At 38.4% G+C, this 14,117-nt stretch overlaps 1 protein-coding gene across 1 annotated transcript in view; it reads right to left on the bottom strand.

The window, feature by feature from the left end:
• The window catches only part of SMS (spermine synthase), a 417,092-nt gene that overhangs the window by 249,235 nt on the left and 153,740 nt on the right, over positions 1–14,117 (bottom strand). The window contains exon 4 of the mRNA XM_053706374.1: positions 679–743. Coding sequence (XP_053562349.1) covers positions 679–743 — 65 coding nt within the window. The remainder of the gene's footprint in view (positions 1–678; positions 744–14,117) is intronic.

The following is a 14,117-nucleotide window of genomic DNA, read 5'->3' on the forward strand; positions in this document are numbered from 1 at the left end:
TCAGTCCTTTTCTAGCATTATCACAGTCTTGTCTAGAAATAAATGACTGAACATACCTTATTGCAGCCTAACCTGCAAACTGTTCCCCCCCAACTGAAGTTTTCTGGTACTCCTCAGTCCTTTGTGGGAACAGCAGTGGATTTTAGTTACAACATGCTAAAATTATTTTCCTCCCTGCAGAAATCTTCATCTCTTTTCTGCAGGAGAGTAAATAGTACAAACCGGTACCATTTAAAATAACAAACTTTTGCTTGTAGAACAAAAACTACAAATCTAACACCACATTCACTTTACCCTTCCGAGAGGGACCCTATTGCTTAGAGCCGGCAAAGAGAATGACTGGGGGGGTGGAGCTAGAGGGGGAGCTATATGGACAGCTCTGCTGTGTGCTCTCTTTGCCACTTCCTGTTAGGAAGGAGAATATCCCACAAGTAAAGGATGAACCCGTGGACTGGATACACCTTACAAGAGAAATATATGTGTATCTTTTTCATTTTATTATTTCTTCTTCATTTTATATTTTTGGACTGGTTATCATTAAAAAAAATGTAGGCAACAAAAGAGGAATCTATGCATGTCACATAATAATAGCCGCTAGAAACAATACTAGATAAAGCTACATCTTATTAATGAAATAGCAGATTTCATAATATCTTATTTTCACAGAATGCAACTTACCTCTTAATCTGCTTGATACTACTGTGCAATATGTCCTTAAGTTTTTCTTCTAACTTGTCTAAAATCTGTAAAAAAATAATAACAAAAAAGGTCATTACCGTGATCCTACCGTGTACCCTAAAAAACAGCATCTTAGTGAAATAATCGTAAGCTCATATTTAAGGTGTTATGTTTATATGGAAAGAGACAATGGTGTTTTTTTTCATTATACTAAACTAACAAGAGATCTAATTCTCAGCCTTGTATGATATGGGGCATGCAATGTGACGTGAACGTGCCACGTGTTTGCAAGCACAAGCACCAGGGATTGGAGTTGCTAAAATGTGAAATAAAATTGATTTTCTAAAATATTTCTGTTCAGAGTTAATTTAAAGGTAGAACACATTGCTGAAGCGCATACCTAGCTAGGCATGCGTTTTGGGTGTTTGCAACAAATGTGTGTAACAATGTTATACACTGTTGCAAACCTTGCTGCCATATCATGCATAATGTCAAGATATGTGCATGCTCCCGAGCATACATAGGTATGCTCTTCAACAATGGATACCAAGAGCCGATGACAAGAGGCATATGTGCAGCCACAAATCAGCAGGAAGCTCACAGTAATGCATTGCAGCTCCTGAGCCTACCTAGGTATGCTTTTCAACAAAGAACACTACGAGAACAAAGCACATTAGATATGTAAATTGGAAAGTTATATAAAACTGCACACTTTCTCTGAATCATGAAATTTATTTTTGACTTTACTGTCTCTTTTATAACATAAATAAACTGGATTTTTTTTTAAAATTGCATGCTCTATCTGAACCATGAAAGCTTCATTATGGCTTTCATGCCCCTTTAATTTGGAGATGAAACAAATATTTTACAGTACCAATATAATATTGTTTTTTTCTTTAGCAATGCCCATCTCTTGCTCTTATGTTTGTAAAAACACGTCACATTGCTTGAAATCAGAGCTCATAACTAATAATTGTAAGAGAAATAGTGATAAAGCAACAGTCGATTTAAAAGCAAACTGGTGGTGAGAGCCCACAAGCAATTACACCTGTGATTCAACCCCTGACCACTAGGAGGAGGTAAATATACTCAACACTTCATAGCCAAGAAAGGATCAGTCTGAAGGACTTTTCTGCCAATAGCTGCTTCACATGAGGTAAAAACATCAAAATGGTAAAGTTTAGTAAACGTGTGTAAGGAAGACCAAGTTGCTTCTTTGCAAATCTGATCTTCTGAAGCTTCATTTTTAAAAGCCCAGGAAGTGGAAACTAATCTGGTAGAATGAGCTGTAATGCGTTTTGGAGAAGAAATGCCTGCCTCCGATAAGCCTTATGTAATAAACTCTAAGGAAACAGCCGTTGTCTTTAAACCCTTAAGTGGACTACAACAATAAATAAACAAACTTGAAGATTGTCTTAATACATTAGTAGTTTGTAAATAAAATGTTAAAGCTCTTACAACATCTTGTGTAACATTTGTATTTCCTTTGAATTTTTAGGATTGGGTCATAAAGAATGCACTTATATTTCTTGGTTGATGGTATTTGAAGAAACTACCTTTAAAAGGGATACTAAACATACATTTTTTCTTTCATGATTCAGATAGAGCATGCAATTTTAAGCAATTTATTCCTACTGTCAATTTTTCTTCATTCTCTTGCTATCTTTATTTAAAAAGCTGGTATTTAAAGCTTAAAAGCCAGCCCTTTTAGCCTCAGCACCATGGATAGCGCTTGCTTATTGGTGGTTACATTTAGCAAACCAATAAGCAAGCATAACCCAGGTTCGCAACCAAAAATTAGCCAACTCTTAAGCTTTACATTCCTGCTTTTTAAATAAAGATACAAAGAAAAATTGATAATAGGAGTAAATTAGAAAGTTGCTTAAAATTGCATGCTCTATCTGAATCTGGAAAGAAAAAGAAAATGTGGGTTTAGTACACAAAAGAATGTAGAGTACAAAGCAAATGAAGGATTCTTGGAATTCTAAAAGAATGCCAAATATATCTATTCATATTACCCCAGGACAAAGGGATAGTAAACCCCCAAAAAAAAATTATGATTCAGATAGAACATACATTTTTAAACAACTTTCCAATTTACTTCTATTATCAAATGTGCTCAGAAAGCTCAGAAATTCTGTGAGCAGAAGAAATAGCAAGGAGAAACAAAACCTTCCAAGATAACAATTTTATATTAACAATATGCATCGGCTCAAACGGAGCCTGCTGAAAAACTTTAAGAAATAGACTCCAAGGAGGAGCAACAGGTTTAAACACAGGCCAGATTCTGACCAGGGCTTGAACAAAAGCTTGAACATTCTGTAAATCTGCCAGACATTTGTGCAAAAGAATAGACAGTGCAGAAATCTGACCCTTCAGAGTACTAACTGACAAACCTTTCTCCAGGCCATCCTGAAGAAAAGATAATATTCGGGGAATCCTCACCAGACTCCAGTAGAAACCCTTAGCTTCAAACCAAAAAAGGTATTTACGCCATACCTTATGGGAAATCCTGCGAGTAACAGGTTTACGAGCCTGAAGCATAGTATCAATGACCGCTTCTGAAAAACCACGTCTAGACAGGACTAGGCATTCAATCTTCAAGCAGTCAGCTTCAGAGAATCTAGATTTGGATGGAGGAATGGACCTTGAATTAGAAGGTCCTTCCTTAGAGGTAACTTCCAAGGTGGAAGAGATTACATCTTCACCAGATCCGCAAACCAGATCCTGCGAGGCTAGACAGGAGCTATTAGAATCACAGAAGCTCTCTCCTGTTTGAAATCAGCAATGACTCGTGGAAGGAGAGCAAACAGAGGAAACAGGTATGCTAGACCAAAATTCCAAGGAACCGCCAGATCATCTATCAGAGCGGCCTGAGGATCTCTTGACCTTGATCTGTACTTTGGAAGCTTGGAGTTTTGACGAGACGCCATCAGATCCAACTCTGAAACCCCCCACCTGAGGGTTATCACCTGAGGGTTATCCTTGAGAACACTTCCGGATGGAGAGCCCACTCCCCAGGATGAAAATTCTGTCTGCTCTGAAAATCTGCCTCCCAATTGTCCACTCCTGGAATGTGGATGGCAGATAGGAGACAATCGTGAGCAAGTCACCTCCTTCATGGCCAAGGAACTCAGAGTTCCTTACTGGTGGTTGATGTAGTTGATGTAAGCCATTGAGGTGATTTTGTCCAACTGGAATCTGATAAACCGGACTAAAGATAATTGAGGCCAAGCTGTCAAGGCATTGAAGATTGCTCTTAACTCTAAGATTTATAGGAAGAGAAGACTCTTCCCGAGACCACAGGCCCTGAGCATTTAGAGAACCCCAAACAGCTCCCCAGCCTAACAGGCTGGCGTGCATAGTCACAATCACCTAGGAAGGACTCAGGAAGCAAGTGCCCGAGACAGATGTTTCTGTGAAACCAACCACGAGAGAGAGACCCTTGTCAGGGGATCCAGATATATCCTCTGCGATAAATCTGAATAGTCTCCATTCGATTGGCTGAGCATGCAAAGCTGCAGCGGTTGTAGATGGAACTGAGCAAAGGGAATCATGTCCATGGAAGACACTATCAAACCAATCACCTCAATGCATTGAGCCACTGATGAAAAAATAGACTGGAGAGAAAGGCAAGAAGCAAGAAGTTTGGATTTTCTGATGTCCGTCAGGAAAATTTTCATGGACAAGGAATCTATGATTGTCCCTAGGAAACACACTCTTGTAGCTGAAACTAGAGAACTAGAAAGGCAAACCTTAGAAAATGGTGATGATCCCTGTGAATGGGAACATGTAAATATGCGTCCTTCAATGGATGGAACGAATCTTGAAGGACGAAACCCTGAGGAATTTATTGAGGAACTTTAAGTTTAGGATGTGACGGAAAGTTCCCTACTTTTTGGGAACCACAAATAAATTTGAATAGAATTCTAGACCTTGTTCCTCCAGAGGGACTGGTACAATAACTCCCAGGGAGGATAGGTCCTATAAGAAGGCCTCCCTCTTCCACCCGTAATCTCTGAAATGATTTCCGCCAAACCAGGACCGAATAGGATCTTACCTTTATATAAGGTAAAGCCAAAAGCTTGGCCTTTGAAGATACATCAGGCGACCAAGATTTTAACCACAGAGCTCTACAAGCTAAGACAGTAAAGCTAGACATCTTAGCTCCCAGCCTAATTACCTGCATGTTGGCATCGCAGATAAATGTATTGGCCAATTTAAGAGCCTTGATCCTATCCTGGATCTCCTCAATCATAGTCTCCTCTGATATCAGATCAGACAGGGCATCGCACCAATAAGATGCTACACCTGCACCCATAGCAATACTTGTCGCGGGTTGCCACTGTAATCCCTGATGAACCTACATCTTTTTTAAGTAAGCCTCTAGCTTCTTATCCATGGGATCCTTAAAGGAACAACTATCCTCTATAGGAATAGTGGTTCTTTTAGCTACAGTAGAGATAGCGCCTTCTACCATAGGCACCGTGCGCCATGAGTCACGAAAGGAATCAGCAACAGGAAACATATTTTTAAGAACAGGGGAATGGGAAAAATGAACCCCTGTCTTATCCCATTCCGGAGCAATAATTTCAGACATCTTATCTGGAACTGGAAAAATATCCTCAGAAGAGGGAGAATCATAAACTCTGTTTAGAAGACTTTTTAGGGTTGACAGCAAACAAAGGTTCAGAGTCATCCAAAGTAGCTAGAACCTCTTTCAGTAGCAACCGGAGATGTTCAAGCTTAAATCTGAAATTAGCTTCTTCAGATTCAGATTTTTCCCGCCATAGTATCAGAGTCTGAAATTTCACCTTCAGAAGCTACTGAATCCTCCTCATCAGACATCTTGGAAGGGTTGACCAGTGCAGATTTAGAGGGGTCAGAAACCTTACTAGCAGAAATATGTCTAGATTTTCCTCTTACGCTTACCCAAAAAAGGGAAAAGCAGCTTAAGCTGCAGACACCGCAAAGGTTATCTGTGCAGCAAAATCCCCTGGTAAATAAACACCCCCAGGAGGTTGAGAGGAACCACAGGGCACTGTATGAGAAACCATTAAGGCTTGGGATGCTTGAGGAGAAAGCAGAGGCATATCCTGAACAGCATTATCCTGAGAGACAATTGGCTCAGAAGGGAGAAATTTATCTTTAAATTTCAGAGTCTTAGCTAAGCAAGAGGAACAAAATTGCATAGGTAAAACAATTTGGGCCTCTAAACATAATATGCATTAACCCATAGAAACAAGAGTCTTGGTCTGTGTCCATAGTTGGCAGGTTACCAATACTAATTGAAAAAATTTAATTTAACTGGTATGTCACTTTCACTCCGCTCAGATTAAGAAAAAGCGGAGAACGGAGGTCACGTTACCGGACCTCAAAAAGAAACTGCGCACTAAAAGGCGCGCATTTCTATCTCCATCATGAACATAAACAGTATGCAACTGAACCCATTTCTTAAATCCATAAGATTAACGGATAACATGGGAAGCTAAATAAACCCTCCTTGTGACCCTTAAAAGATACCCTTCAATCAGTCTCTCTATGAAAGGGGAAAAAATTAACCCCTTAAGTTTCACACACTACAGTGCCTGCCAAACTGCCCCACTTATAACCCCTAAAGGGGATATATACATGTCCCAGATGATGATCCACCAGAAGAATTAACCTCTAAAGTGCTGTCCTTCAGTACCTAGCAGACATATGCACTTACCTGTGGATCCAGCTGCAGGGCAGGAACAGTTTTTTAGGTGTGATAGACACTGCACCCTCTATCAGGGACCTGAAGAAAAATAAAGAACAGAGTAACCAATCTTGGCTTTTTAAGAAGGGGTAGCAATAATGTTAGAAAGCGTTGAGGTTGTCTTTGCTTTATTTCTAACTGCAAATAGCCACCATTACTCTTACTTTTCCCTGCAAGCCCCTAATCCATGCTTGCAGGGAAAAGTACCCAATAAAGGATTAAATATCTTCAGACACCATCTTCGCACATCCTCCACTGACAAAGGCAAAGAGAATGACTGGAGATTATGGGTAAGGGAAGTTGCACTTAACAGCTTTGCTGGGGTGCTCTTTGCCTCCTCCTGCTGGCCAGGAGTTGAATATCCCACTAGTAATTGGAATGATGTTGTGGACTTTCCATGCCATAGGAAAGAAATACTAATTAAATCCCCCATTTTGTCATGCATTGACTATTGCAATCTACTTCTAAATAGCCTTCCCAAACACCGCTTCTCGTCCCTCAAATCTATTATGAATGCTTCAGCTAGACTCATCAACCTAAGTCGCCAATCTACATCAGCTGCTCCGCTCTGCCAGTCTCTACCCTGGCTCCCCATACACTCCAGAATACAAGTATTAACCCTAACCTATAAAGCATTCAAAAGCCTCACACCCAACTAAATTTCCTCTCTCATCTCCAAATATTCCCCAACCCGTCCTTTTCGATCAAACTCTGACCTACGTCTCTACACTCCTATTATCTCTATGTCCCACTACCGCCTCCAAGACTTCTTACATGCTGTAACTGTCCTCTGGAACTCCCTACCCTGCTCCATAAGACTGTCTCCAACCTTGTATAGCTACAGACCATCCTTGAAAACACACCAATTCAGAGAGGCTTATCATCTCTCCTCTGTTTTTCATCCTAACCAAAATAATTCTTGAAGCATATGAGGGGAAAAAGCATCATGCCAGTGTTTTCCACAGAAAATGTTGCCAGCCATGTGGCATTATGGAGTAGTTGGATGGGGACAGTGTAATACTTCACACTATTTTAGCATTTTCTTTTATGTATAAATGTTACTTAAAGGGACATAAAACCCAAAAATGTTCTTTCATAATTTAAGGTAGAACATACCACTTCTATTATCAAATTAGTTTCATTCTCTTGGTATCATTTGTTAAAGGACCAGTCAACACAGTAGATTTGCATAATAAAGGAGCAGCAATGCACTACTGGTGGCTAACTGAACATTTGGTTTGATCCAATGACAACAAGCATATACTGTATATGCAGCCACCAATCAGCAGTTATCACCCAAGTGCTTTGTTGCTCCTGAGATTACCTAGATAACCCTTTCAACAAAGGATAACAAAAGAAGGAAGCAAATTACACAATAGAAGTAAATTGGAAAGTTGTTTAAAATTGCATGTTCTATCTGAATCATGAATGTCTAATTATGACATTACTGTCCCTCTAAGCTATCCAAAGCACAAATTAGTTTCATACTTTACACACATTGATTTAATGATAATTTCTGCAACAAATAATCGGGAAACATAGCTTTATTTGCTTAATATTAGCTTAAATTTTAGCCAGATGGTAAGTAAAACCAGACTGGGTGTGTGCCCATTAAATACATCGTAGGGAAAACACTGCTTGCCATAAAGCCACTTTTTAGAATTTGCTACCCCTCCCCAAATCATAATGCCTGATTGCAGTGTTTTGTTTTTGTTTGTTTGTTTTTTAAACTAATGGCAGGTATCTTGCTACCCTGGGTACAGAGAACTCTCACTTCCATCTTTATATTTATCATATGTGCCATGTAGGTATTTCTTACAACTGAGCAGTTTAACTCTTTCCTGTCATACTCATATACAGCACCACTTATCACCTACTATAAGCCATATACAGATAACCTCTTCTATAAGAAACTAATGTTAAAGGGACACTAAACCCCAAAATTTTATTTAATGATTCAAGTAGAGAATACATTTTTAAACAACATTCCAATTTACTTCTATTATCTAATTTGCTTCAATCTTTAGATATCCTTTGTTGAAGAAATAGCAATGCACATGGGTGAGCCAATCACATGAGGCATCTATGTACAACAACCAATCAGCATCTACTGAGCCTATCTAGATATGCTTTTCAGCAAAGTATATCAAGAGAATGAAGCAAATTAGATAATAGAAGTAACTTAGAAACTTGTTTAAAATTGCATGCTTTTTCTAAATCATGAAAGAAAAAATGTGGGTTTAATGTCCATTTAAGACCTTTTGTTAACCCTCATATAGAGCAATGTTAACGCCTTCTGTCAGTCATACTAAGAGCACTTTTAACCCATTTTGTCAGCCCTATAGACCAATGTTATCCCCTTATGTCAAACTAAGAGATTTGTTAACCCATTCTGTCAGCCATATAGAGCAATATTAACCCATCCTATCATCCACTTATTAATCAATGTTAACTCATTTTATAATTTATTTCCCCATCTTCATATGGTACCTTGAATGAAAAGGCAAGCTGCCCTACAAATCAGCCAACCTCTAAATTCTAAAGTGTCTAGCTGGCATTTCCTTAGATGTGCCACTGATTGAAACACTATGGGCGCGATCCGATATATACGGCACAGGTTTCGGCGCAAGCGTGGAAACCTGCGCCGCCCGTAGTTTCAGCTCGCGACTCGAGCTATCTTATATACGGCGCCGTCAGATGCTAAAGTGCCGTAAGTCTGACAAACTAGCGATGTCCAGAAATCTGCGTATGTACAAATTTCTGGAGTCGCCAGTGACTTACGGCACTTTAGAAACTGCCGCCGCATAAAAAAACTGACTAAGTTATAAAATCACCCGTTACTGTCTAACACGCCTCCCAAACATAGCCCGACACGTATACCCCTCTATCCGCAATCCACCCTCTCACTCCTAATAATAAATATATTAACCCCTAAACCGCCGCTCCCGGACCCCGCCGCCAGCTACATATGTCTTACCCCCTAATCTGACCCCCCTACACCACCGCCAGCTACATTAAATGTTTTACCACCTAATGTGAGCCCCTACCCCGCCGCCACCTACATTAACTATATTAAAGGGACACTGTACCCAAAAATTTTCTTTCGTGATTCAGATTGAGCATGAAGTTTTAAGCAACTTTCTAATTTACTCCTATTATCAAATTTTCTTCATTCTCTTGGTATCTTTATTTGAAATGCAAGAATGTAAGTTTAGATGCCGGCCCATTTTTGGTGAACAACCTGGGTTGTCCTTGCTGATTGGTGGATTAATTCATCCACCAATAAAAAAGTGCTGTCCAGAGTACTGAAACCAAAAAAAAGCTTAGATGCCTTCTTTTTCAAATAATGATAGCAAGAGAACGAAGAAAAATTGATAATAGGAGTAAATTAGAAAGTTGCTTAAAATTGCATGCTCTATCTGAATTACAAAAGAAAAAATTTGGGTACAGTGTCCCTTTAACCCCTAATGTGAGCCCCCTACACCGCCACCACCTATATTATATGTACTACCCCCTAATCTGACCCCCTTACACCGCCGCCACCTATATTAAAATTATTAACCCCTAATCTAATCCCCCTATACCGCCGCCACCTATATTAAATTTATTAACCCATAAAATACTAAAATTTCCCTACCACTAAACCTAAATCTAACCCTACAAATAGCCCTGTGGCATTGCTCCAAAGTAGCCAGCTCTATTACCAGCCCTTAAAAGGGCCTTTTGCGGGGCATTGCCCCAAAGTAATCAGCTCTTTTACCAGCCCTTAAAAGGGCCTTTTGCGAGGCATTGTCCCAAAGTAATCAGCTCTTTTACCTGTAATCTAATCCCCCTACACCGCCGCCACCTATAATAAATGTATTACCCCCTAATCTAATCCCCCTACACCGCCGCCACCTATATTAACTATATTAACCCTAATTATATTAGGGTTAATATAGTTAATATAGTTATTATATTATATATATTATTAATATAATTAATAATTAATATAGTTATTATATTATATATTAACCCTATCGAACTATAACTCCCCTAACTTAATTATTATTAAAATAAATCTAAATAATATTAATAATATTAACTAAATTATTCCTATTTGAATCTAAATACTTACCTATAAAATAAACCCTAAGATAGCTACAATATAATTAATAATTACATTGTAGCTATTTTAGGGTTTATATTTATTTTACAGGTAACTTGGTATTTATTTTAACTAGGTACAATAGCTATTAAATAGTTAATAACTATTTAATAGCTACCTAGTTAAAATAATTACCAAATTACCTGTAAAATAAATCCTAACCTAAGTTACAAATACAACTACACTATCAATAAATTAATTAAATAAACTACAAATATCTAAACTAAAATACAATTAAATACACTAAACTAAATTACAAAAAAAACAAACACTAAATTACAAAAAATAAAAAAAATTCCCTACCCTAATCTAAATTACAAAAAGTAATTAGCTCTATTACCAGCCCTTAAAAGGGCCTTTTGTGGGGCATTGCCCCAAAGTAATCAGCTCTTTTACCTGTAAAAAAAAAGAACAACCCCCCCCATTACAACCCACCACCCACATACCCCTACTCTAACCCACCCAATCCCCCCTTTAAAAAAAAGTCTAACCCCCAAGTGCTCCTTACCTGTCCTGAACACCGGCGGAGAAGGTCCTGTTCCAGGCGGAGAAGTCTTCTTCCAGGCGGCGACCTCTTCTTCTTCCAGGATCCAGCCGGCGCGGAGAAGAGCAGTTGTACACTGATGACCGCGGAGCTGAAGACCGTCCATCTGGAACTGAAGATCGGCGATGTTGGAACTGAAGACCGGAGCTATTCTAACTATTCTAATCAGCCAATAGAATTACAGTAGCTCTTATTCTATTGGCTATTCAAATCAGCCAATAGAATTAAAGTAGCTCGCATCCGATTGGCTGATTTGAATTTGAAGGCTCAAATCAGCCAATAGGAATTCAAGGGACGCCATTTTTAATCGTGTATCTTGAATTCCTATTCAGTGTACGGCGGCGATCGTATGAAGAGGATCCTCCACGCTCCGGCTTCGGTCTTCAGTTCCAGCGTCGCCGATCTTCAGTTCCAGATGGACGGTCTTCAGCTCCGCGGTCATCGGTCTTCAACTCCTCTGCTCCGCGCCAGCTGGATCCTGGAAGAAGAAGAGGTCGCTGCCTGGAAGAAGACTTCTCCGCCTGGAACAGGACCTTCTCCGCTGGTCTTCAGGACAGGTAAGGAGCACTTGGGGGTTAGACTTAGGTTTTTTTAAGGGGGCATTGGGTGGGTTAGAGTAGGGGTATGTGGGTGGTGGGTTGTAATGGGGGGGTTGTTCTTTTTTTTTTTACAGGTAAAAGAGCTGATTACTTTGGGGCAATGCCCCACAAAAGGCCCTTTTAAGGGCTGGTAATAGAGCTGATTACTTTTTGTAATTTAGATTAGGGATTTTTTTTTATTTTGGGGGGCTTTGTTATTTTATTAGGGGGCTTAGATTAGGTGTAATTAGCTTAAAATTCTTGTAATATTTTTTTTATTTTTTGTAATTTAGTTTAGTGTATTTAATTATATTTTAGTTTAGATATTTGTAGTTTATTTAATTAATTTATTGATAGTGTAGGTGTATTTGTAACTTAGGTTAGGATTTATTTTACAGGTAATTTGGTAATTATTTCAACTAGGTAGCTATTAAATAGTTATTAACTATTTAATAGCTATTGTACCTAGTTAAAATAAATACCAAGTTACCTGTAAAATAAATATAAACCCTAAAATAGCTACAATGTAATTATTCATTATATTGTAGCTATCTTAGGGTTTATTTTATAGGTAAGTATTTAGATTCAAATAGGAATAATTTAGTTAATATTATTAATATTATTTAGATTTATTTTAATAATAATTAAGTTAGGGGTGTTAGAGTTAGATAGGGTTAATATAGTTAATATATAATATAATAACTATATTAATTATTAACTATATTAATAATATATATAATAACTATATTAACCCTAATATAATTAGGGTTAATATAGTTAATATAGGTGGCGGTGGTGTAGGGGGGTCAGATTAGGGGTTAAAATATTTAATATAGGTGGCGGCGGTGTAGGGGGATTAGATTAGGGGGTAATACATTTATTATATGTGGCGGCGGTGTAGGGTGATTAGATTACAGGTAAAAGAGCTGATTACTTTGTGACAATGCCCCGCAAAAGGCCCTTTTAAGGGCTGGTAATAGAGCCGGTTACTTTGGTTCAATGCCACGCAAAAACATAATTTATGTAAGAACTTACCTGATAAATTCATTTCTTTCATATTAACAAGAGTCCATGAGCTAGTGACGTATGGGATATACATTCCTACCAGGAGGGGCAAAGTTTCCCAAACCTTAAAATGCCTATAAATACACCCCTCACCACACCCACAAATCAGTTTAACGAATAGCCAAGAAGTGGGGTGATAAGAAAAAAAGTGCGAAGCATATAAAATAAGGAATTGGAATAATTGTGCTTTATACAAGAAAATCATAACCACCACAAAAAAGGGTGGGCCTCATGGACTCTTGTTAATATGAAAGAAATGAATTTATCAGGTAAGTTCTTACATAAATTATGTTTTCTTTCATGTAATTAACAAGAGTCCATGAGCTAGTGACGTATGGGATAATGACTACCCAAGATGTGGATCTTTCCACACAAGAGTCACTAGAGAGGGAGGGATAAAATAAAGACAGCCAATTCCTGCTGAAAAAAATCCACACCCAAAATAAAGTTTAACAAAAAACATGAGCAGAAGATTCAAACTGAAACCGCTGCCTGAAGAACTTTTCTACCAAAAACTGCTTCAGAAGAAGAAAACACATCAAAATGGTAGAATTTAGTAAAAGTATGCAAAGAGGACCAAGTTGCTGCTTTGCAGATCTGGTCAACCGAAGCTTCATTCCTAAACGCCCAGGAAGTAGATACTGACCTAGTAGAATGAGCTGTAATTCTCTGAGGCGGAATTTTACCCGACTCAACATAGGCAAGATGAATTAAAGATTTCAACCAAGATGCCAAAGAAATGGCAGAAGCTTTCTGGCCTTCCTAGAACCGGAAAAGATAACAAATAGACTAGAAGTCTTACGGAAAGATTTCGTAGCTTCAACATAATATTTCAAAGCTCTAACAACATCCAAAGAATGCAATGATTTCTCCTTAGAATTCTTAGGATTAGGACATAATGAAGGAACCACAATTTCTCTACTAATGTTGTTGGAATTCACAACTTTAGGTAAAAATTCAAAAGAAGTTCGCAACACCGCCTTATCCTGATGAAAAATCAGAAAAGGAGACACACACGAAAGAGCAGATAATTCAGAAACTCTTCTAGCAGAAGAGATGGCCAAAAGGAACAAAACTTTCCAAGAAAGTAATTTAATGTCCAATGAATGCATAGGTTCAAACGGAGGAGCTTGAAGAGCTCCCAGAACCAAATTCAAACTCCAAGGAGGAGAAATTGACTTAATGACAGGTTTTATACGAACCAAAGCTTGTACAAAACAATGAATATCAGGAAGAATAGCAATCTTTCTGTGAAAAAGAACAGAAAGAGCGGAGATTTGTCCTTTCAAAGAACTTGCGGACAAACCCTTATCTAAACCATCCTGAAGAAACTGTAAAATTCTCGGTATTCTAAAAGAATGCCAA

The sequence above is a fragment of the Bombina bombina genome, chromosome 3 (genome assembly GCF_027579735.1).
Source record: "Bombina bombina isolate aBomBom1 chromosome 3, aBomBom1.pri, whole genome shotgun sequence".
In the NCBI taxonomy this organism is placed as follows: Eukaryota; Metazoa; Chordata; class Amphibia; order Anura; family Bombinatoridae; genus Bombina; species Bombina bombina.